The sequence below is a fragment of the Dromaius novaehollandiae genome, chromosome 8 (genome assembly GCF_036370855.1).
Source record: "Dromaius novaehollandiae isolate bDroNov1 chromosome 8, bDroNov1.hap1, whole genome shotgun sequence".
NCBI lineage: Eukaryota > Metazoa > Chordata > Aves > Casuariiformes > Dromaiidae > Dromaius > Dromaius novaehollandiae.
In genome coordinates, this window is record NC_088105.1 from 20,182,452 (window position 1) to 20,206,465 (window position 24,014).

At 39.6% G+C, this 24,014-nt stretch overlaps 2 protein-coding genes and 1 long non-coding RNA gene across 11 annotated transcripts in view; 1 reads left to right on the forward strand and 2 right to left on the reverse strand.

Annotated features, from left to right (window-relative positions):
* LOC112979776 (uncharacterized oxidoreductase ZK1290.5-like) overlaps positions 1-2,314 on the reverse strand; it is a 53,037-nt gene extending 50,723 nt beyond the window's left edge. The window contains exon 1 of one of the 3 annotated variants that reach the window (XM_064515835.1): positions 2,148-2,314. In XM_064515835.1, the coding sequence (XP_064371905.1) occupies positions 2,148-2,232 (85 nt within the window). In that variant the 5' untranslated portion in view covers positions 2,233-2,314. The remainder of the gene's footprint in view (positions 1-2,147) is intronic. The other 2 variants (XM_064515834.1, XM_026094204.2) reach the window with 2 other exon arrangements.
* On the forward strand, positions 1,861-22,962 carry DPH5 (diphthamide biosynthesis 5). 7 transcript variants are annotated; one of them, XM_026094209.2, is made up of 8 exons: positions 1,861-1,941; positions 2,625-2,809; positions 5,690-5,814; positions 8,861-8,969; positions 18,157-18,277; positions 20,506-20,545; positions 21,613-21,716; positions 22,709-22,962. In XM_026094209.2, the coding sequence occupies exons 2-8, from the start codon at positions 2,675-2,677 to the stop codon at positions 22,933-22,935; spliced, it is 861 nt and encodes a 286-aa protein (XP_025949994.1). In that variant the 5' UTR covers positions 1,861-1,941; positions 2,625-2,674; the 3' UTR covers positions 22,936-22,962. The 7 variants fall into 7 exon arrangements, with proteins under 7 accessions (XP_025949994.1, XP_064371907.1, XP_025949992.1 ...); XM_064515837.1 differs by having other exon boundaries at positions 1,865-1,941; positions 2,625-2,686; XM_026094207.2 differs by lacking the exon at positions 1,861-1,941 and adding an exon at positions 2,275-2,368.
* Positions 5,810-9,533, reverse strand: LOC135329033 (uncharacterized). The gene is made up of 3 exons (XR_010390183.1): positions 9,300-9,533; positions 8,356-8,514; positions 5,810-6,454 (listed from the first exon to the last, which is right to left on the reverse strand). It is a non-coding gene; the product is annotated as an uncharacterized LOC135329033 (long non-coding RNA).
* Positions 22,963-24,014: the final 1,052 nt, after the last annotated feature.

Consider the following 24,014-nt stretch of genomic DNA (forward strand, 5'->3'; position numbering starts at 1 on the left):
TCATTCCACTACATGCTGAACTGTAAGGGACAGCTGCATCAAGGTCTTATTAAGGTTAATAGATAATAAAACAACAAATAGCTACATCCAGCATATACATACTAAATGTTTATGAATGTGTATATGTGCAAAATATATGGTAAAAGCAGTTACCAACATTTTATAGACTTTTAAATCCTTTTGTTGATGTCACTGAGTTACTATGACTTCCTAAGTCTGCTCAAAATGATTTTGGGTACCATGAAACAAGCATTACAAGCTCTATCTATTCATCTAGCGTTTCTGGTTGAAACACTGTCCCTATTAAAATCAAAGACCAACTCTTATTGATTTAAGTGGCTTAATTCACTGTCTCTAAAATCCTCATCTCCAAATTTACCCTCCTTCATACTATGGAAAACCCTACATAACTGCTCTGAAGTCAGGACCTACAGGATGTAAAGAGCATGAAGGTCATTTTATTTTACAGCTTAGCCTGATATTTGTGTCACTGAATGACTCCAGCATCACAGACAAAGAACATAAGTGCCTTTGATTTGTATGTTTGTCTAAAATCATGGAAAACCTGGGATATTGAACTGACCTAAAATAAAATTGCATCATAAAAGATTGACTTAGAAGAGTATCCATGTTTTAGAATATACAGTCAATGAAAGAGACTTTTGGAAAAATCCAGTCTAAGATTTCTACCTGCATCCTAGGTGGAAGAGGTAAAATTCTTTCTACTGCAAAAAGAGCCATTAAAGAGTACCTACAGGAACCTCAAGCATATGACAGTCACTGGTATATGCTTGCCTCTTTGTGGTGCACCTACCAGGCAGTCTTTACTACATCCCCCACACTGGGAGAGTTAATGCTTTTTCATGTTCTGAAGATTGAAACACTCTCTCTACTATGTGTACAGCAGACTGTAACAACGTAGAATGACTGATATTTACCCCCCTCCCCTCACATGTTCCTATGCTGACTTAAAAGAGATGCCTTTAAGGATAGATAATTCAGGCGCTATACTCATGTAAGATTTTGCATCTTCTGAACCATCAGCAAATCCATGAATTAAGAACAGGGATAGCATAAACCTGATGTTCCTTCATACAGCTAAAAGGAGTATACTACTGCAAGATAATTGTGGGCTTTTTCTTCTGCAGTTCAATAAATATAAAAACCTTTTTCTCCTATTCTCAAACAGTTGGGGGGGGGGATGCTTTGTTTGCCTCCCTGAAGTGGGGAGGGGGAAACACCTTTAAGAGCCTTACTGATTGTCAGGCAGGACTCTTCACTGCAAAACTGGTAATTTGCATCTGGCCATATTTAATTTTATTATCAACAGAAAATTAGTTTCCCCTTTCATTATGATAATTCAAGCAGAAAAGTGGCTCTTTCTTTTCCTAAAAACACAATTATTATTAAAAGTGTCATAAAGACTTGTATGACCAACAGCCTCTAAAGCCCTGCAAGGGTTTAGCAAATAGAGCATTTGGATTCTTTCAAAATACAGAAAGGAGACCTTGTCGTGCAGCCATGAGACAGAAGGTTACACTGGCCTTCTGATTTTAAATAGAAGTTGAGATTCCCACGCAGGCATTTGACTGCAACAGCTGAAGCTGAAGAAAAAAAAACACATTGCAAAACTTCCAATAAGAAACTCCGCTTTAAGCAAGTCCCCCGAACACCGTAAGAGCTACCGAATAACACTCAGGGGGGTGTGGAAGGAGTTACTTGCACTCCCAAGCGGAAAAGCACCTGTTCCTCAGCTCGCCTCGCCACAGGGAAGCAGAAGGAGCCTCCAGCGCCCGAGCTTCATTGAACGCGGCCGTGAGGAGCCGCCCAATAGCAGCCGCCCTTCCAGGAGAGGGCGCGAACCGCCCCGCCCCGCCCCGCGCGGGCGACCTGAGGCGAAGCTGGGCAGGAGGCCGGGCCCCGCGTCCCTTCAGGGGAAAGGTCGCTCGCTGCGCCGGGCCCCAAGCCGCCTCCTGGCGGCCCCCGGAGCCCCCTCACGCGCCCGCCACCACGCTACAGCGTCTCAGCAGGGGCGGCGCAGGCAGGCAGGGCTTCGGCGGCGCGAGTTTCACCCAGGGCCGCTCCTTTGAGAAGCGCGGCCCAGGCCAAAGGCGGCCCGGCGGCGGCGGGCGATGCACGGCACTTACCGAGCCCCAGCACCGGGATGCTCCGGCCGTTGGCGAGCGGCAGTGTGGGGCACCCGTGCGCCCCGCCCCCCTGCCGCGCCGCCATGCTTAACCGCCGCAGCCCGCGCGCGCTCCTTGAGCCGCCTCTGCGGCAGACTACAGCTCCCGGCAGCCTCCGCGGCTGCCGCGGAGCGCCGTAAAGCGGGCGGGGGAGTGGCTGGTTGGAGCGGCGTGGTTGGCAGGTGGGAGAGCGGCTGTTGGGGGCCGTTGGGGCGAGCGCGGCGCGGGGAGCCCTCGCGGCCGGGCCGGGCCGGGCCGGGCCGGGCCGGGCCGCTACGCTACGCTACGCTACGCGCCGGTACGCGCGCTCTGGCTCTGGCTCTGGCTCTGGCTCTGGCTCTGGCTCTGGAGAGGCGGGTGAGAGGAGCGGGGCGAGGCCTCCGTGCCGGGCGAGGTGTGAGATGCCCCTGGCTGATGCCCGTTTCCCTCCCGTGGTAGGTGGCGGCGCTGGCACCCGGCCCTGGCACTTTTGACGCCCTCGCCTTGACATGCTGTACCTGGTAGGACTGGGCTTGGGAGATGCTAAGGACATCACGGTGAAAGGTCTGGAGGTGGTGAGGCAGTGCCGCAGGGTGTACCTAGAGGCCTACACGTCCATCCTCACTGTAGGGAAGGAAGCGCTGGTAGGTTTGGCCGCTGCTGTCTCACCAAGCTGTAAGGTATCTCCTGGGGCCTATTAAGGAGGGTACTAGAGTGGTAGGTCAGTAACTTCAACAGGAAAAAATAACAGCGTGTGATCTCATAAAGAGAATGTATGTGACCTTTATGTGCTATATTTGATAGGAGGAATTGCTCTCCTACCTTGTGAGAAGGCTGGAACAAAAATAAAATTTTCCTTCCTACAAGTAATATTCATACTTGGACACTTATTTTCATCTCAAATTCCAACAAGATAAGGATAGCCTGAAATATTAAAGAACTTGCTTAGAAAAATTTCTGATTTGATTAAAAGATACTTATTTTGGTGCCTTGAACTTCTGTATTTGCCTGACGTGTTATGATGTCTGCTAGGAATAGTAATTAGCGTGCCTTAGAGTTTCATGTTTCTTTGTGGGATAGGCGGTCTCACCATGCCAAGTCTCCCAGAACAGATCATGCAGTTCAGTCTGAGGTGGGCTATCTGATGATGTGGAGATGAGTTTCTGTCAGTAAATGCACTTTGTGGAAGATGATAGTAGTAAAAACCCCTATGAATTACACCTCTTCTGGGTCTGCTGCTCATAGACAAATAATGTTGAAATATTACCAAAAAAGGGGGCTTATCTCCTCACAGATCAGAGGAAGCAGTATAGCTATAATGCTTCAGGTATATGTAGGCATAGCTACATGTATCTATAGCAATGTGAGCTATTTAGGTTGGAGTCAGCATTATGTTGTTACCAGACACAAACTAGGCTAAAAAAATACCAGAAATGGCCCCAAATATCTCCTGTATTTTGCAATGTAGATACACTCTGTGTATTTTTGTTTAACTCGGTACCCTGAAGCAACCTGAATTGGAATTAATCCGTTCATGACAATTTTTGTTGTTGCTGAATAGCTGGAAAGTTGGCAAAATAGAAGTGATTCTTTGAATATTTTTACTTTGCAAGACCTGCATTTTCAATCAAAAAGAATTTTTGATGGATGCTTCCTAGTCAGCTGAAAACAAAACATCAAATAAAAGAAAATTGTCGAATATCTTTGCCTTTTTTTAAGTCAAATATCAAAATTCAAATGACATGACTTAGTTTTATCTTTGTTTTCCTATCTAAACGTATATGAAAGGCTGTTCAGTGCTGACCATCTAAATTAGCTCTCAGTTTGGTGAAAGAACTGTTTGGACCTAGTGACCTCCTAGTGAGTCTATGTTTTTAGTTTAGATCAGGAGAGTGCTTTTATTAAACTCTAATGTGCCTTGGTTTGCATTGTGAAGCAGTCTGAGAGCTTGCAGATGGATTCCTCTGGGTAAAAATAACCTGAAAGGTGTGCTCTGGGAATGCCCTTCAGCTTGTAAAGAGCATTCGTTCACAGTACTGGACTAGAGTTGGTCTGGTCCTGTGGTAAACCCACCAAAATGTATAGAGCGTTGTTACTGGATTCTTAGCACCAACTGTTTTGCTTTACAGATCTGCTCTTGCTGTTCTGTGCTGCTTGCTAATGTCCATGTAGTATAAGACGCTTAAGAAAAACAAGTGGGATGTCAAAATTAATTTTGAGTCTCTTAATAATAGTATGGACCTCAGCAGTACTCCAGGGTGGTTGTCAACCATTCTGAATCATAGGTGTCAGATTTGCTTATGTACATGTTTGGTGCCCTTTCTGTAGAACCTGAACAGTTTGTGATTTGTTCCACAGGAGAATAATACACTTATTTTACAGAGACAGCGAAACTTATCCAAAATGAGTGAGGAGGTCCCCTTTAGAAAAGGGAAACAAACCCAGTATCTGAGGTCCCATGGCCAGTACTCTAGCTTTTGGATGTACTTCTTTTTTTTTTATGGAAGCCCCATTCCTCTTCTGTACAAATACGGTGGTTCTCTTGTCAATTCGTGCAAAGACGAATTTACCACTGAAATCAAAGGAAAAGTCAGAGGAAACCCTTTTTGGATGATAACTGCCAATTTTAATAGCTTGTAGATATTTGTATTAACGTGCAAATGTGCTGAATGCTGTCAGAACAAAACCACCATTTTTGGTCTATGCCCTGGAAAAAACTTTTTTTCTAATCACGTAAACAGCATGTGAAATGTATGGTGAAACTTGACTTACAGAGACAGAGATGTTTGAGATAATCAGTAAGCATGTTTCTAGAACTAAGTGAAGTTTTACTACACATCTGAGGTTGTACTCTGCAAATACATTCAAAACATGCAAAGAGACCTAATGATTACTTAGCTGCTGAAGGGAAGTGTTTGAAGGACAGTCAAATGTATTTACCTGCATACATGGTACAGTATTTCTTATGGAGAACTGAAGGTGAAGGATTAATATGAACTCATTCCTTAGATGTGGTTAGTTACAATGTAGTAAAGGAAAATAAAAGCTGGAAAACTAGGTTATAGTAATAGCTAGTTTCTTATTTGTATCTGGTTTGATGTTAGTATTATAATGAGCCTAAGCAGTTAGGCTCAGACATGTGAGTGGGGATGAGTTCCAATGGGATGACTGGCTAGATTATTATGCCTAGTGGCTACCCAGGGACCTTCAACCTGTAGGTGTAACCAGGCTGCTTGTGGAGCAACTCCTGAACTGATACAGATGGCATAAAGAAAACCGAATTGGTGTAGTAATATGATTGGCAGTAATTTTTGTCAACTCAGGAGCTGCCTAATGGGACATTCAGATGTTCTTGCAGGGGGAGGTAGGGTTTTCTAACATGTGGGTCAAACGGCTGGGGATAATAATTGAGCTGGCTCTTCCAGTATATGCTGTCTGTGTCTGTGTTCCTGGATTGGAACACAGAGAGATGAAAACAATCCCAATGTCTTATTTTGGTGTTTCTTATTAATTTCACTTTCTAGGAAGAGTTTTATGGAAAAGAACTGATTTTGGCTGATCGAGAAACAGTGGAACAAGAAGCAGATAGCATTTTAAAAGAAGCTGATGTTTGTGATGTTGCTTTTCTTGTGGTTGGTGATCCCTTTGGGTAAGATGAGGCAACATTTTGATTATTGCTCTAGCCTGATCACTTTTTTTTTTTTTTCCCAAGTAGACTGGGGCTGCCCTCCATAGCTATAATTCTTTGTGAATAAGGAATAGTTGATTTTCAGAACATTTTTATATCATACAAAATATACACACAATTCTCTACACTGCATCTTGCTTTGGAGTTTTCTCACCCAGACATCCCTTACAGATAGGAATGTGGAGCTCAGGGAGGTATAAATCTCTTCTTCAGCAGTGATTTATTGTCATTTCATTCTCTATGCTGGCCTTCATAGAGAATACTTTGTCCCAGGTTTCATTTGCTAACAAAAAATTCTAGGCTTTGGCATAACTAAGAAAAGCAACATGTTTTGAGAGCATAGTCTTTTAGTCGTGATTTATATTTATAAACTGTGGCTTGTATTCTCAGTTGTTTTAGAATGAATGTTGATTGCTTGTTGTACAGTGCTTCTGTTTTGATATGTGCTAGTCTTTAAAGTCACTTAGGTCATTATAAATGTCTTAGCTTGGTGTGTTAAGCCTTTTGTTTCCATTTTGTATTCCTGCTGGAAGGTATATATGGGTTTTTTTCCTATCACCAGAAGGATCTCTTTCTGTCTTCTCAGTCAGGCATCATCAGTCTGTAATGTCAAGCCATACAGAAGAGCTTTTAGTCTCCAGCTGGTGATTCAAGATTTATACCACAGCATTAAGGGGCACAAGAAAAATCAAATCACTGAGCACCCTATTTGTGGGAGAAAAATATACAGAGAGTTTATGAAAAAGAGGAGCAGTGTGCACATCTATCAAAAGTGGATAATTTATGTAAATACAGGATAAAGGGAATTGCCAAGAGAATCTTATATTAAACTAGTACTTAGGGGCAGATGATGCTATATTTCAGAAATATTAATTATATTTTCAATGCATGTTAATGTTAAAATTAGGATTCATGTAGAGCCATGTTACCTGTACCCTGACCAGGGACTGATGGATTTAGGTATTCATGAGATGACTAAGAAAGAGAACCGAATGTTTCTGTCTTAGGAGAAGCTGCAAGGAAGGTGGATGGAAAGTGTGTGACTGCAGCTGATCTTGGTATTTCAAATATGTTTGCATGCAAGAAGAGTGTTTGTCTGAATCTTTAGAAAATCTCGGCTGTCTGTGGCTAATGGTTAAGGTGAAAAAAGTTGCTATGCCTGTGTTGTAGTTCTTCTCACTGTTGTTTGCTGCAAATGTTTCATCTGGAGACATGGTAACAACTGTAAATGTGCTAGCAGGAGCCTAATAATTTTAATGTCATACCAGAAAGCCCAGCTTCATCTAGCCTGTACTAATATTCATGTTATTACTACCCATGAAACTTCTTGAATGTTCTGTCAGTGACAGAAGATATTAGCATAGCCTGGGGTACAGAGGGCTAACTCCATCAGGCCTTTTGTTGGTATTAGCTGAGGGCTCTTCTGCTTTTAGCTACAGTCATTATGGACAGATCTATTGGGGAAAAAATACTGGCTGGAGCAAATTTCAGTGAATAAAGCCAGCTGATCCCTTGGTCAGCATTAGCATAACCACAAAATCCTCCAGTGCCCCTTGTCCTGTGTGTGTGAAGAGAATAATACAAGGCATTAAAACTAGCCCCCAGGACTCTTAGAGCAAGCATTCTTAAATCACCTTTGCTTATGGAAGTCAGGAGCATATTTTATTTCCTAATGGGAGTGCTGTTTTAGATAACCTTACTGTGTTCCACTGGATCTAGGAGTCTATTTTTATCAGGTCTCTGATTTTTCAAAATCAGATTCCTCTATTTAGTTTCTCCAGTGAAACTGATTTTTTTTTTTTTTTAACGGTTCATCCTTGCAGCCCTGCCAGCTGCTGCCACATTTGTGTTACTATCTGAAGCACCTGATCTGCTGAATGGTGCTAGTCAGACATGCAGGGTGGAAATTATCAGGCCAGAGATCAAGGGAATTTTGTATGGGAACTGAACCTGGCCAGGGTGAAAGCAGTCTTCCTATTTAATTATTCTGATCAGTATATGCTATTTCTTTCTCTGCTTCCTTCTTTATTATGGTCAGGACTGTGTGTGTGATACACCTTGGGGAAAGGACATAACTAAAGCCATTGTTCAGATTTGATAAATTCAGATGAGGGGTATGTGAATTTCCATATTTCACATGGAAAAATGTAGTTCCTAACATGTATTTAAACTGTCTGCAAGCAAGATAAACATTTCAAAATTGTTGCAGTTCAAAGATAAGACTACTCTGGGTCTATATTTATTTACCATCTTAAAAGGACTCTGTTAACTGCAAGTCCAGTGATTCTTGCTACAGTCATGGCAAGGTGTTTCGAGTATTAGATACCTGGTGCCAAATTGAGCTTTATTTCTAAACTTAACTAGAATTGTTTGTAATTACTTTTGAATAAAATTGTTCTCTCAACAAATTTAGACATTGTTATTTGGAGTAATTTTGGCTTAAGTATTTTAATAGTTGATTTACTTTAAGGATGGCTTTTCCAAGTACTGCACACAGCTCACCTCAATCTGTTCAAAGTTCTGCTTATTTGAGAATGTTGCTTTCCTAGCAGGTGCTGGAGAAGGCCTAGCTGTGCAGTGTTTAAGGAAATACTGGAATTTTGCTGCAGTCTATGCCAAGTAGTACTGATGTTTACAGTTCAACAGATGTCCAGCAGACACCTGCAAAAGATAAAGGACAAATGGAACTTTCCTTTTCAAATATTTGTCAAACTTACTTTAAAAGTAACAATTGTGCTAGTGTTGCAGTTTTAATGACACCAGAAAGCTGCAAAGAACAGTAGCATAGTGAGGCTGCCTATATTTTCAGCTGGGGAAGACAATATATGGAAGCTTTATTGCAGTTTTTTACTTTCCCATAACAGTAAGTCGAGTTACTGTTGCCTTTTTGACACCTCTGCATTGCCTTATTTGTGAAGGATTTGATTTTACTTTCAAAGCAAACTACAGTGCTAGTAATATACGGTGTGTATTTTGAATCTTTAACCCCCCTCCCTTTTTACTACAGGGCCACGACGCACAGTGATTTAGTACTGCGTGCAGTAAAACTGGGGATTCCATACAGGGTCATTCATAATGCTTCAATAATGAATGCAGTGGGCTGCTGTGGTTTACAGGTAACTTTTTTGTGTATATGCTATTCCACAACTGCTAAACTTAGAATTGTTGAGCTTCCCTACTGATGCAGTAGGGCATGTTGCAATCTAAAGCTTGAAGATCTGTAGCAATTGTACATTTCTGTTGTCAGAATTTGTTAACACTTCCTTTTCAGCATGCTACACATCAGCAAAACCAGCACAAGTCCACTTTTATGAGTGCATGTGCACAACAACACTTCTCTTCTCTTCTCTGCACTCTAACCTACTCCCCCACGAGACTTTGACATTTAAGTTGTTTTACAGATAAAGCTTTGCCCATGTTAGCTCCCTTCTACCACTGATGGTTACCTGATAAGTTTATTCTGAAATTAGTTTGTTATCCTGTTGAGAAATATGCTCTTCTTGTAATAAAAGGAATACATAAACAGGCCTGTGTATGGGTCCAGCGTGGATCATAACCAGTTCCAGAATTGTGCACACAATGCATTCTTTCTCTCCTGAGTTGACTGGTCTTCACTTCCTGCCTGTCTGCTGAGATGTAAGGGATTTGCTCTAGCGAAGGACTGAAAGAACAAGTGACAGTTTCTGTACTTCTTGCATGGCTAAAGCAGCAAAGATCAAGTGTCCAAAAAGAAAATCCTTGACTACTTCCTTTTACGTGTATACAGCTCACTTATTTTCCTACATGAAAAACGTTGTATCAATGTATGTAGCATCACTAATCACATGTAGATTAGTTACAGCTTCCTCCTCTTGTTCTTGCTGATTCCTGTAGCATAGGATATGTTCTTATCTTACATCACCTGCGCAGCAGGGAACCTGCCCTCTCAGCACTCAAAGTTGTTGCCTCTGTATAGGAACCCTTAAACAAAGCTTGAGGTCTGTCAAGACTGTAAGCAAGCACGGGAATGTAAGGGTGCTACAGATGGGAGTTGAGGGTCTGAACAACGTGCTGTCATCTTTGCAGGAGGAAATGTTCCTTCCTAACTTAACAGAAAAAACACTATCTTTTATTTCAACAAACAAGTGATACCTTCAAATATATGCTGACAAACTCCAGTACCTTATTTCAGTGCTGCCTGGCGACAGAAAATCTGTTGTAATAGGATGAGTGTAATATCTAGCTTTGATCACACCTGGAGGACATGGGTTAGAAATGCGAGAGCGCTGTCTGATCTGACAGTTTAGCAGCAGCACGTTGCTGCTAAATTCTTGTACTAGTACACCCATTCTGGTACTAGTACATAGACTGCTAGTACAAAAGGGAATGCAACACAGGATTGTTGCAATCTTTATAGCTCTTCCTGTGAGCCCTTTCTTAGTGACACCTGCCTATTGCTGTAAGCCTCAGGCAAAATTATCTTTTTAGGAAGGAAATAGACTCCTTGGTGTTTAAACTCTACACGTACAGCAGACAGGTGGCAGCTGTTGCATGACTGCACTTACTGGGGTGGGTAACGCCAGAGTTGAGGCTGGGACTCACCCTTTCCCCTTTTGGCTTTATGGTGGTACAAAGTTTGCCTCTGCTGTCAGACTGTTGACAAGTGTTTTCTCCTACCCATCACCTTTTACTGTTCTTTCTTTTATGCCCATTAGGAAAGAAGATGCAAAGCTCATATTCCCAAAGATCACAGCTGACACAATTTTCTCAAAGCTTGCTCTGCCTTGCAACTACGGGTAGGCAAAGGAAGGAGTGTAGGGCTTCTAGATTGGCTGAAAAAAGAGAGCAGAAAACTAACTGGGACTATATTACAAAAAAGTCCGCATACATTTTTCATGTCAGCACAGTTTTGGACATTAGCTAATATTTCCCTAACCCATGGTGAGGGGAACAGACCATGAAGGAAATGGGATGTTATTCACTCTGGCAATAGCCTCCTTTTCCGTCCTGGCTTGGGAGGGGCTGCCTTCTCATAAGTCAACATTCCCGTTGTAAAAAGCATTTTAGGAAATTGTGATCACATTGTGTTACCGGACAGGACTATAACCAGCTGTATGATTAACTCTTAATTGTGCCCTATGAGTGTAAAGAGCAAGTGAAGGATATCACCCTAAAAAGCAGCCTATGATTTAATGAAGAGTTGTGGTGGAGGTTTGTAATTTCTCTGAACAGTCTCCATCTACCTCTATATGTTATGTGGCTGTCTCCTGCCATCAGTTTGGTTTTGGAGGTACTGTGTTTCAAATTGCAAAGTTGCTGTCAAGTATAGCAGGGATTCCTCTTTTGCTTCACCACAGAAAAGGCTTGGCTTTTTTTCTTGTTTTAATCAGATTGTGATACAAAACCTCTTTCTTTCTTACTAGAGAAAAACAGGAAACACCTTTATACGTTGTTCTGAAAGCCATGTGCGTAGTGAGCTGTAACTGCTGATTAGACCCTCAGTAAAATGCAGCTACTGCCCAGTATGTTCACAAAAGAACGTCTTTTGTGATCAGCAACATCTGCAATGTTTCTGTGCCACTATCAAAGTGCTGGTAGTTGTATGGTTTTCCTGCAATGTAGAGAATTACTGAAGTCAGAGTAAGCTTTCTGATTCTGTATATCACAAATACTGTGCAACAATCTCTGCAAAATGTGTGAGCTCAGAATATTAGTTATGGTTTGTTTCTCACATTCAAAGAGCATAAATACATTTGTTGCCAAATTACAGGCATTGAGTGAAGAAGAGGGAATCTCTCTTCCAAAAAAAACTCCAGAAAAAATTCTTACCATCTTGCCAATTTAACATAACAGAATCAGTGCGGCTATTTTGAGACTGCACAGGTGAAGATTGCTTTATATAAAGTCTTAAGATTTCTTTTTTTCAGTTTTAAAAACTAAACTATTCGAACTTCTGGGAAGTTCTTTCTCTGCTGACTGATACAATGAGTTGCAGGTATTGAAAGCGGGGGACAGTATAAATTAGCAAAGTACTAGACAGAGCATAAGGCTCCATGACCTGCTGTTGCTATCCCTTATACACTGTTCTTGCTATGTCAGATATTTATTCTAGTTTTTTTCCTTCAAAAACAAATGAAAACAGAAGAGAGGGGAACAACCAAGAGGCAAACTGCCTGCATGTGAATTGCCCCTTAGTATGTTCTCCGTAGATTTACCTCTCTTGTCTGGAATCTGACGCTGAAGTAGGTTGATCACTATGGCTGTTGTTATAGTCAAGAATAAATGCTGATGAAGTCGTGAGGTTTGGTATCTGTGCATGCTGCTGGGGAAATCAGGTGTGGGGGGGAAATCCCCAAGGAAAGACCGAAGTTCTCACAAAGCACTTCTGATAGGAGATAACTAGTGGTACACTTCAGCTTTCATTGTTAGCAGCTGGGCTCTAGTTCTCTAGGTTTGGAAAACTTGGTATTTTGAAGAGTTACTTCTGTTCTACCGCTGCTCACCTGAGAGCAAGACATGGCCTTAGTTCTCTTCATTGGAGTGTCATTCAGCGCTGCAAGCCGAAGATGGGGGAAAGAGTCTAGTCTGACTTGCTCTGCATCATACTGACCTGTGATGCATATGAAAGAATGATGCTAAAATCGAAATGGCTTGAAATACAGTGTACTATGAAAAAGATGATTGAGAACTGAAGTGTAAAGCTGGAGACAAGCCATGGGGGTGGGGACAAAGGGCTGAGATAACGAGTTAGAAGGAAAGAGATGGGAAAGGTGAAAGATCCACAGAGGAAAATGAAAGAGAAAAGAAAGATGAGACAGGATTTTCTGAAGGGAGATACTTGAAAACATCTAGAATAGAATATAGTGAGCAGATTTAAGCTTCAGCAAACACATCCAATTAGTTAATCCTACTAGTTAGCTGAAATTCTGTGTATATCCTTTGTACTACCCTAAATGTACAAATCCCTCCTCAACTTGAAAGCAGATTCTCTTCTTGCTCCTATTATCAAAACATAATGAATGGTCTGATCTGCTTCAAGATTCTTTAAATTAAGTGGTGTGTTCTTAAGTTGTCTTTAGCAACCTGTTTTCTTTTTGTGCCTCAGATCTACTAAGAAAGGTCTTTGTGGAAGGAAAGAGTCCAACCTCTTTCCCTTGTACAGGGTGCACCATTACATCTCCTAGGCTTTCCGTTCCCATTCTTAGACCTGGTTCCATTTATCTCTTTGTTTAATAAACATGACTAGATCTAAAGTTAGAGCCGCTCATTTCTGGGAGAATAGCATTGCTAGTTTTGTAAGGTGGGGTTTTTTTGTGTGTTTTTATGTGTTGGTAAGGTAGCTAGCAAAATACATGTCATGGCTAAGGCTTGCCTTTCTTTTGAGACATACCTACTTTCCACCTGAATAGCTTCAGAACAAACATCTGCCTGTCCCCTCTTTTCTTACAGTGACTCATCTCACTTATTTTTTTTCTTAGCAGTCCAGTTAATTCTTGTAACACAATTAGAGTTACAAAGTAGTTTTACCTTTTATCTACTAGCTGATCATTTGTATCTGAAACACAAAAGGAGCTCTCCTGCCATGCTTATCATGTTGTCTTTGAGTCTTTAATAGTTGAGTAAGCTTTTTGTGTCAAGTACAGAAGTATTACTTATAGATAAGGAAGCTGAGGGATGCTATCATTACTTGCCATGCACAAAGTCAAACAGAAAACCTGTAGTAATTGCAGGAATAGAACCTTTGAGTTCCACCCTGTCTCTGTGCTTTAGCCTTCAAAAATACTCTAATCTGAGAAGCTCTATGCAAAATATTTTTTATTCACGTAAAATGATAAACCATTTTCTATCACTAGTTGGTGTTTTTGCTGACTACCTGTTTCCAGGCCCTTTAAAATTCAGTGTTTGTTTCTCAAACCAATTAAATGTTAAATCAATACTAGTTATATTACTTTATTACTCACATTTGCTGTGCAACTTAATGTGATTTGTTACCAGGATATATGACCCAGAAACACCCATTTAATCAGAATAGATTCATGTCTCTATTTAGATATCTTTATTTCAGCTTACTAACCCAAGTGAAGAGGGTGGGAAGGAATCAGTCTAGTATTGCTGGGAAGAGTCTGAGGAGGTTACTAAAGACAAGATAATGTTACCTTTTGAGGGCAAATCCTGTCTTGTTCAAGTCTGCTTCATGGAATGAGTTTGTGTCTTTTGATAGTTGAATTGGTTCTGCTTCAGGAGTGGCTGTTTCCTAAGTACTGGTACAGAGGGCAGCCAAAAGAAAAAGAATGTTTCTCCCTTCGCCTGCTTTTATGTCATTTGTCTCAGCTGCATTCTGAAGACTGCAGTCATGTGGAGTGGGCTATCCTCAGCCAGATATCCTTCTTTTCACAGTTGCTTTCTCTCCAGCACATACTAAGGGGGTTGGAGGTTCATGAGACAGCTGAGCCAGTTTGTTGGCTTGCAGTACCAAAAGGAGTTCCAGCCCTGTCTGTGTGAAATGCAGAAACATCCATTTCACATGAAAGTTCTCATCTTATGCATTAAAAGCCTGTGGTACAAGATAATATGGCATAAAAGGCTAGGTCTAAGCTTATGTTTGTTTTGTATGACCAATAATGACTAAAAATGAAGCTTGACTGATTCCTGCTACCTCTGTTGCTGATCCTTCTACTTCCCAAGTTGTTGTCTGGCAAAATATATAGTAAATAGCACAGTAGAGACGATTGAATATGAGGTAGGTATGGTGTGGAAGGGTGTAAACTGGTTATGGAGGATAAGGGGACAAAAATCTGACTTGTTAGGTTGATGATGAACATTGCATAGCATCACAGCAAAACTTATGACAAAGATAAACAAAACATGTCTTAGGTTTTCAGTGTATGTTCACTGGAATTTATCAGGACACAACCTGGGATCATGCAAGGTGCTACATAGTCTCCAAATTCCACTGGGGAATTGGCAGAGCAGCAACAGCCTCTTGGTGTCAGTGTGATGTGATCAGGCTGTGCTGTAGCTTCATTGGCAGAATACTCCTGTCTTGTAAGAATAATCTACAATGTAACCTGTGACAATCTCGGCACAGAACATAGCTGAATATCATTATAATCCTACGAGGTTTACGAGCATTTGCATATGTATAAAGGTGCTGAGTCTGAAAAACATAATGACAAGACTCCTTATTGTTTTCTTCACCTGGAATGTTCCCACTTCTGAAACTGTTCTGAAATTTTAGGACAGGAGTTAGGTTCTTAACTGAAGAATTGCAGTGTCACCATTGCAGCTGATATAGCAATAATTCTGGGAAAGATGCTGTAAAAATAAATGTCTGCATTTTGAAATGTTTATTTCTTGGTTTCTCTGCAGCTGTTGCCCTATTGCCCTTTAATACTATCTTGCATTTTCTCTCCTGCTTGCTTTAGTGCTTTTTAGAGGGGATGGGGGAATCTTCCTTTTTTAATTTCCCTATTTAGTTTCAAGTCCTTCCTTCTTTTCATACTCTATATTCTTGTGGTGATTTGCCACACCAGTATTTTAAGTGAGCTTCTGGTGATCTGGACAGCTTCAGGTTTCTAATGTCATTTGGACAGGCCATTCATGAAGTTGCTGTGTAGTTTCTTTTGAAATTTCACTTACATGTAGGCTTTCTGAGCTGAGATCATGATACAGCACTTTTTCTCTCATACTTTATTCTGGCCTCACAATTAGCTGTCAATATTGCTTATGTAAATAACAAGTAAAGCAAGAAATATTAATAGAAGGGTTAAAAATACTAACTGAGAGCAGACAGGCACCTCAGAACCAAAAGTTGTCAGACATTCTTTCGTATTGTGTGTGTGAATAAAACAGAAGGTTACAGCTTCTTCTGAGCTCATGAAAATGTGAACTGAAGAACTCAGCTTTACGCAGTATTCTGTAAGAGGCAAAGAAAAAAAAAGGAATAGGCGTATCCATTCATTGCTTCAGTTCCACAGAATTCATAGATTATTGGTATACCAGAAAGTTTGCAAAGTAGTATTTTCCACTCTTTTATTTCTTTTAAAGTAAAAAATGTGCATGCATTAATGCTAGGAAATCTATTCTTCAGTGTTTAGTTAGTACAAAAATATAAGTTGCAAAGGCATTTTTGAGGTTAATAAAATATTCCCCATTCCATCCTGTTGGTGTAGAAGCTACTTCCATGCCTTCTAGCTGCCGAGAAACCAAGCTGTATAATTTTTTGAGACTGTAACTATGGTTTTCTCATGGTACCTGTACTTCTTGAAGACATTCTAAAGTTGCTTCTACTGAGCAGACAAGCTCTTTCTGACAAAAATGCTTTGTTCTTTTTTGACATTCAAACTTTAATGCAAAATCTGGTGCTGATGGTAAATGAAAGACAGATTCAGTGAATCCGACTGTAGTAGTGCTTGCACAAAAAGGATAACTTGCTTAACTTGTTGGCAAAGATTTTGGAAGAATCTCTGTGTTGATCAATGGAAAGAACATCTGAGAGAAATAATAAGATCAGAACAAGTAGTGTAGGATATACAAGCTGGACATCCAACTTGCTGTTATGATGTGGCAGAGTGGTTTAAAAGATCTGATTACCTGTAACATTGTTATCAGGTAGTAATGTTCTGCCCATTTCTGCACACCTCTTTGCTATAAGGCAGAGGTAGAAGTTTCTCTCCTTCAGGTTATCAAGATGCCAAAGGAACTGTGATTAAAATCTGAGGCCACCTTCTCTACTGAAGGAGGGCTACTTCTTTTTGGGAAATGACTGCAGTGGCTTTCAGGTGGCAGATAATAAACTAGTCAGTCAGGCTGGTACTGGACATTTCAGCAACTGTTGATGACTGAAGGTATACTACTGCCTCACCAAAGAGATTAAAAGTTAACTTGTTCCCAGATGCTCCAACAATGGAGGAGAGAAAGAGAAACTCCTTGTTCTAATAGTTTTTCTTCAGGTTGCCTACGAAATGGAAAGAGCTCTAACCAGCCAAATGAAAGATAGGAAAAATATAGTTTGGTTTTTTCTTTTTCTAGAACCGTAGCCTTTAAATAGTTAAAAAGTTACATCAGGAGCACTTGTTGGTTCAACCTATTTTTAGGTTACTGGCAGAACCTTTAGGTTGTGAAATGTACGCTGTGTGTTCTTGTCCTTGTGCTAGAATGAAATATTTAAAAGAGGAAATGTTTTCAGTAATGTTCCAGGACTCTCTGAATAAATGCTGTTCCTGTCAGCATGAATGGTTAAAATTTGAGCTCTTGATCCCTTGAAAACAAATGTGTTTCTGCTTTGATTCAAATTCTGTTTGCCCTCTGTCTTCTCTGTTCTGCTCTGCCAGCGTGAAGGAGCTAAAACCACAACCTAATGCCACAGTAAAATATGTATGCATAGGGGAATCCGCAGATGGCACAGAGCTGCCATGCTACTTGTAGGCAGGGTCCTTCCTCTGCTAGCAGCAGACGTGGTGCCTCCTGTCGTGGGCTTGGAAATTCTTCCTTCCACATTTACAGAGACGGTGGGGAGGTCAGTTTATCTAATTGTTGTTTCCCTGCTATCCTGTCTTTGCCAACCAGTGAGGAACTATGTAGCTACAGTACAGGCAAAAGAAAATATTGCAGCTAGAGTATCTCCATGCTTTACCAATCTCTGGCAGAACAGGTAGGCTCAAGCAGACAGAATATTGGCAAGCTGTAAAATCTATCTTGGCTGGCCTCATTCCAGAGCTGTATTGACCGAAATTGATGTGCACTTCTACCCTTTTTCAAGTCAGTTACCAATACTTCCAAGCCAAATTCTACTTTAGCTTACATCTGACTTTCAGTTTTGCATCACTGGAAATGGTTGGCAAGACTATTGCTTCAAATGTCTTCACAAAGATTAGGGACTTATGGTAATAAATAATGCCAAGACTGAGGCTAAAGGCAGTGAGTATACTTAACATAGAATCTGCTAGCAATATTCTTTTTATTATATGTTTATCAGAAAAATTTTCACCTCTCTGCTACATGCACAATCTGTCCCTGTCTTCAGATCTTTAGATCAAATGCCATTTTAGACTGTAACTTCTTTTGCATGGTACAACTTTCATCTGCACCTGTTTTAGTACAAATCATACCATAGCAGTAGAATCAAAGCTTAGGAAGACATTGCACGCATTATTAGAAGTTGCCTATCTTTTACTGAAGTAAGAAATAGTAAGTAGTAATTTTGATTCTAACCTTGCAACACTTTGCCTTTTTAAGGGCTTCAGATTTTTATGTCATGTTTTGTGTTCTCTTCTACTTTTATAAATTGTATGTGTATGTTATTGGATTTGTTTTGTTTTACAGTTGTACAATTTTGGAGAAACAGTTTCTATAGTTTTCTGGACAGATGCATGGAAGCCAGAAAGTTTTTTTGACAAGATCACGAAGAACAGGCAGAATGGAATGCACACACTGTGCTTACTTGGTAAGCAGCAGCTATCCCTGTTCCTTAGCTACCATCTTCCACAGTGTCCAGACACAGCAGTGATAGGAGTGAGATGAAGTGTCTGTGATTAAACAAATGTTCTCAGCTAATGTAATCTGTGAAAATGCTCTAAAAATCAAAGCTTTAGTGTATGTGTACTCAGAATTAGTTCAGCTGTTGTTCATGCTACAGTGGCCAGGAATGTCTTCATTCCTCTTCAGAAAATCTGTAAGAAATTGTGCCTCTGTAGAAGTCAAACAGGAGCAGGAGGCCTGTGTTTGCTGTAACAGTCAGTAAAATTTTAGGCTAGATCTAGCTCAGGGCCCAAATGAGATTGCAGTAACTAGCCACTACATTTTATTGATTTAATTGGTTTAAAACTTAATACATTTGACCTTTTAAGGAGCTAAATCATACCTCTACCCACACTTGTATTTTGTGAGGTGATATCTGATTTCCTAAATAATCTCATCTAATGATGTTTTGGCAAAAGGTGATTGTCAGGAGAGAAGCTTGCATACTATAAAAAATCCTTGCTGATCGTGGATCCGAAACAGAAAAGTGATTCTAACTGACCGCTGTCCTCAGGCTCTCCCATGGCTTTGTCTGATCTTTCTTTATCTTTGCTGCCCAAGAATCCTAGGCTGAAAATCTCCTTCTGAGTAAGTCTACTTGTCTGGGTAGCTTCTCAAAGGTTATTGAATTGCCTGAGTATACACTGTAAGGCACTTGCTTATTTGTATATAGAATTAGATATCCTTTCTTTATGTCTTTCAGACACAGCTGGGATCTGTTAATGCTTGATACATTAATATTTTAAGTAAAAACAAATTCTGTGGTAACTGGAGGAATCCTGATCAGGAAACAATTTAAATGTGTAAGCATCACTGCACATCAGACTTTCCGATGCCTTGAAATTTGGTTGTGTTCAAACTTGGCTAAAAAGCAGAATTTTGATACAGTGATTTGTTTTAAAGAAGGATAACTTCAGAAATGTTTCAGACAAGGATTATTATGACTTTATGTTAAAATTAAAAGTATTCTTTGGATTCTTTTTGTAATTACTTCTACATTCTCCCTTTTTATTTTATGCAGCAGGAAGAGTAAAAACTTTGAAATAGTAAAATTGAATTATAAATCTCTTTATTCAGGGACATCTGTCATACTATCATATAAGAATCTAATTGTAACTCACAGCCAAAAACTATCAGTTTCCTAGTTAATTGTTTCCTTAATACTAGTTGGTCATTCTGATGTATGTATTGATTGTTTATTCAACTGATTATCCAAGTCGATTATATGGTAAGCAAATGTGATGTAAAAAAAGGCTGATATATTTCTGATTTCAAAGCAACTGCATTGACATATAAGCAATTTGATAGGCTGTGCACCAGTAATCTTGCAACTTTGCATATTCCTTCAGAAAATCTTTCAGAATCACTTTGGTTTAGGAGTTGATCTCATCATCTAAGTGATACATTATTTTTTTAATTAAGTTTGAAAATGTGTCTAGCTTTCACTTTGATAATATTTTTCAGGCGTTTGAATATAGGCTAGTATAATATGATTGTCTGTCAGCGTATTTAGGGAGTGTAATGCATAATAATATCATTTGATTGTCTCTCAGAGAGATTGTGGTCTAGTAGAGTTTTGTAGAATTGCAGATGTGCAGATTCTTACCTGACCCCCCTTTCTTTCTCTGCCCCCCCCTCCCCCCCCCAAATCCTCTTTTTCCCATAACAGAAGATTGTTCTAAATTTTCATTGGGACAGGAAGGAAGTGCTAATGAAAGTTAGGTTCCTGCACGGTAGTGATGTAATCGCTGTCGATCAGTCATACTTTTTTGCCTTCTGTGACCACAAAGTATTCATAAATTAAGAGTGGTCCCAATATCCTTGTGTGTTTAAACATCCTGGCATTTAGCAATCCGATAGTAAATAATGCCTGCCATTTTTATACTTAGCAATATTTTTTATTCTGCTAAGTTGCTCCAGAATCTGTGAAACTTACACATGTGTAAAATCATAGTATTTTATTATTACTATATTAAGCAGGATAGAATGGGTTAAACTTTGGCTGTAATCCATAGTCATTTTCCTGTAATGGCTAAAATATTCCTATAAAGTTTACCAAATCTGCTAAGTAAACTAAGCTTTATCTACACAGAGAAGTGTAACTGGAAAGTTTGTAGGGATTCTGCATTTTAATATTACTGTTTCATTCTACAGACATTAAAGTGAAGGAGCAGTCTCTGGAGAATCTAATGAAGTAAGTCATCATTTTGAAAACATATAGAAGCACACAGCATGTTTACAAAGGTTCTTTGCTCATAGTCTATTACTGAACTCACCTGCCTTGTCCTCTTGTACTTCTCAGGGGGCATAGTCTTTTGTTCCTTTTAAGTAGAACTTTTCTGTTGGTTACAGTAGGACCTAGCTTTATTTACAGTAACTGAATGAAGCTGTAGCAGCAGATAATTTTTGTTTTAATTCTTTCTGTGAGAAAGACTAGGTCAGAGTGGGGTGAACCTTCTGCTTGGCAGATGAAGTGTTATTTTACTACCATTCTGTCTTGCGTAGTGCTGTATCCCACCCTGAAATAGATTAATAGCTGAAACTGTGTCCTGAATTAATTCTTCCTTACACTGGCTAGAAAAAATGAAGTGCTGAATACACACCACACTTTTTAACAAAATAATTTTATATATGTTGCTTAGTTAAATAAGTTCATTTAACTGCATCTGAAAAATACTCTTGCCACATCTTAATCATCGCCCTGCAATCTGTATGTTTTGACAACGCAGAATATAAATACTTACAGACATGCTGTAACTCTGGTTTAAATTCACATTCATGAAGTCTGACAGTAACATTGAGGTTTGTTTGTTCTGGAGCTCTGAAATAAAACGTTTGAGTTAATCCACAGTTGGCAAAATAACTAAGAAGCATTTCATTTAAGAATATATTTCTAGTCTATAATCATCTGTCTACAAGGCATTGGATAGGAAAACACTAGTTGGTCCTTGAATTTAGGTCTAATGCATCTTTCAGGAGCAGTTGCACAAAACCTGCATATTGCTTCCAACAGCTGAATTTGCTCTTAAGACTTAAATGATCTGCCAGATGGAAGCCCTGCTGTTTCACAGGTGTGCTGAGAACACAATAGACTTCTTTCTCCCTTAAAAATTTCACTTTTCTCCAAAAGGCCCAGCCTGAGACCCTGACCTTCTTCACATTCAGTTTCCTGGTCCAAAGGTTTAACTGGAAATAGATTAAGAATGTTAGGGATAGTGGAACGTGTTATACATTAAATTACTCTAATTTCTTTCCCTGCAGGGGAAGGAAGGTATACGAGCCACCACGCTACATGAGTGTGAACCAAGCTGCAGAACAGCTTCTTACCATTATTAAAAATAGGAGACTCCAAGGAGAAGAACCAGGTACTGTTACTGCAGCATTTCTATCTACTACCCCTCTCTGTTCTCACTTTTTGATGAGCCTCTGAACTCTCCTCCTTTCCTTTTAATCTGAGCATTCTCTTGATCTGCAGTGGAATTAGGCTGCTTTAAATCCCAATCATGAGATGGATTTGGCAGAGTTCAAGCATCCTGTAGGTCAGTGAACATAGGTGAATGAGCATTAGTGACTCCTGGAGATTTAGTCAAAGTCTCAGTTTGGTAATCCTGTATTGTTTCTGTCCATCTTAAACTGTGAACTCTTTGATCCACTGGAATTGTGAGATGGTGAAGGATCCTGAGCATTTTAGATCAGTTAGGCTTTTAAAATCTCCCCTATGTTTTATTTAGACTGGTCACACTCTACTCTACATGAATACCAACATGAATTTAGATCAATTCTAAGATGCAGGGCTGCAATTTTGACCTTGAATTCTTAACACTAGTCAAGAACAGACTATGGAAGATATTTTTTAAGACCGGGGTGAAATCTGTTTTTGTTTGTCTATAGCAGTTATAAAGATGACTCACTTGTCATGGATGAATTTGTTAAAAATAATTTTCCCATCTATTCTCCTTCTTTTAAAAGTTTATTCCTGATACATTGTTAAGATGAAAAGGAAACAATCCTTCCATTTTATCCTATGTGTAAATGAATTGGAAGCAGCAGTCTTTTCTGAGTGAATACAATTCCAGAATGAATTTCGTATTCTACTTGTGCTGCCTTCCCATTCATACTTATAAACATCCCTAAAATACAGCTTTCTATTTTCTTATGAGAACGGGCTTCTACTCTGTAAGCCACTCTGACTTACTATTTGGAGACTTACAAGATTGGTGTTAATGTTTAAGCACTTTATTTTCTTTCCTTTGTGATGTGGTTATTATTCAATAAATCCAGATTTTTAGTGATAGTTTGAACTTAGCCCCTGAAAAAGTTCTAGAGGGATCACTTCTTGACTTTTTCTTTCTTCCAGAAATTACTGAAAACACCATTTGTGTTGGCCTTGCACGTGTGGGTGCTCCAGATCAGAAAATTGCTTCTGGCACACTACATCAGATGTCTACTGTGGAATTAGGTGGCCCGCTACATTCCATGATTGTAACAGGCTCTATGCATCCTCTGGAATTAGAAATGCTTAAGCTTTTTTCTGTTGATAGCTGTTCCAACTCTGAAAATAATGCATTTAAAAGGACCATTTAAATAAAAATGGAGCATTTTAAGTTTTTATTCCATCTTAGTGCTTGCTTAAGTGCATTTAGATTGTATGCTGCTATAGAGGACAAAATTGTAGGAACATGACCCTCTTTTATCTGAGGCTGTAAAATGCAAGATGCACCTGCTGGTATTAGCTTATGACATCTAAAGACTTCTCCAAAAGCCTTTAAACCCCAGGAACCCTTTGTCTGGTTCAGTAAACTTACTTACATCCACATCAGCTTCAAGCTGATGACTAGGGTAAGAAGGTACAAGGCCAGAACTCAAGAAGAGATGTAGCAGATGGTCTATCCAGGATCACTTTTGCTTTAATATGTTAATTGGGCCTACTGCATATGTTGTAGTAAGTGTATTTTAAGTGTTGAATTCTGCATTTCAGCTTTCCAGAAATTTAAGAGTTTTCTCACTAATGCAAAACAATACAATACTGCACAAAAACCTGAGGTCTGTATCTATCTTTACACTTTGGAAAGTGAGAATATTCTTTACAACTCTGTGAACTAAGAACAACAAACTCACCCTTTGGACAGCTGGGGAACAAGAGGTAGAAGCCACATGGCATTTCTCATTTCAGAAATTTGCAACTTATAATAGAACTAGATTTCTCTGTGTTAGTGGTAACATTTATGAAGCACTGGACTCAAAGTGCAGCAACAATTCTCAGAAAAAGACCGAGATTTCTCTTCAGAATCAGCTAGCAGCTGATGGTGGCTGCTATTCAAACTAGTCATGCTGCAAAGACAATAGAACAGACATGCAGATTTTTTTTAACTGAAAATTTATTGGAAAGAAACTTGATCCCATATTTTTTCCAGTAATATAGGATACTATATAGACCATATTCAAGTAGAAAAGATTACATTAAAATTTTCTAATATTGCACTTGGGACAAGTCATGGCTAAGCTACTAACATTAGTATTCCAGAACAAAATAATATATGGTCTTCAGAATTTCGGTGAGTTGGTAACACAAGGAGTTACCAGATTTCTTCACAGGTATTTGGACACTGCTCTATTCAACTTAAGTTCACTGCTAGGAGTAATTCATGTAGCTGAAAGTAGCT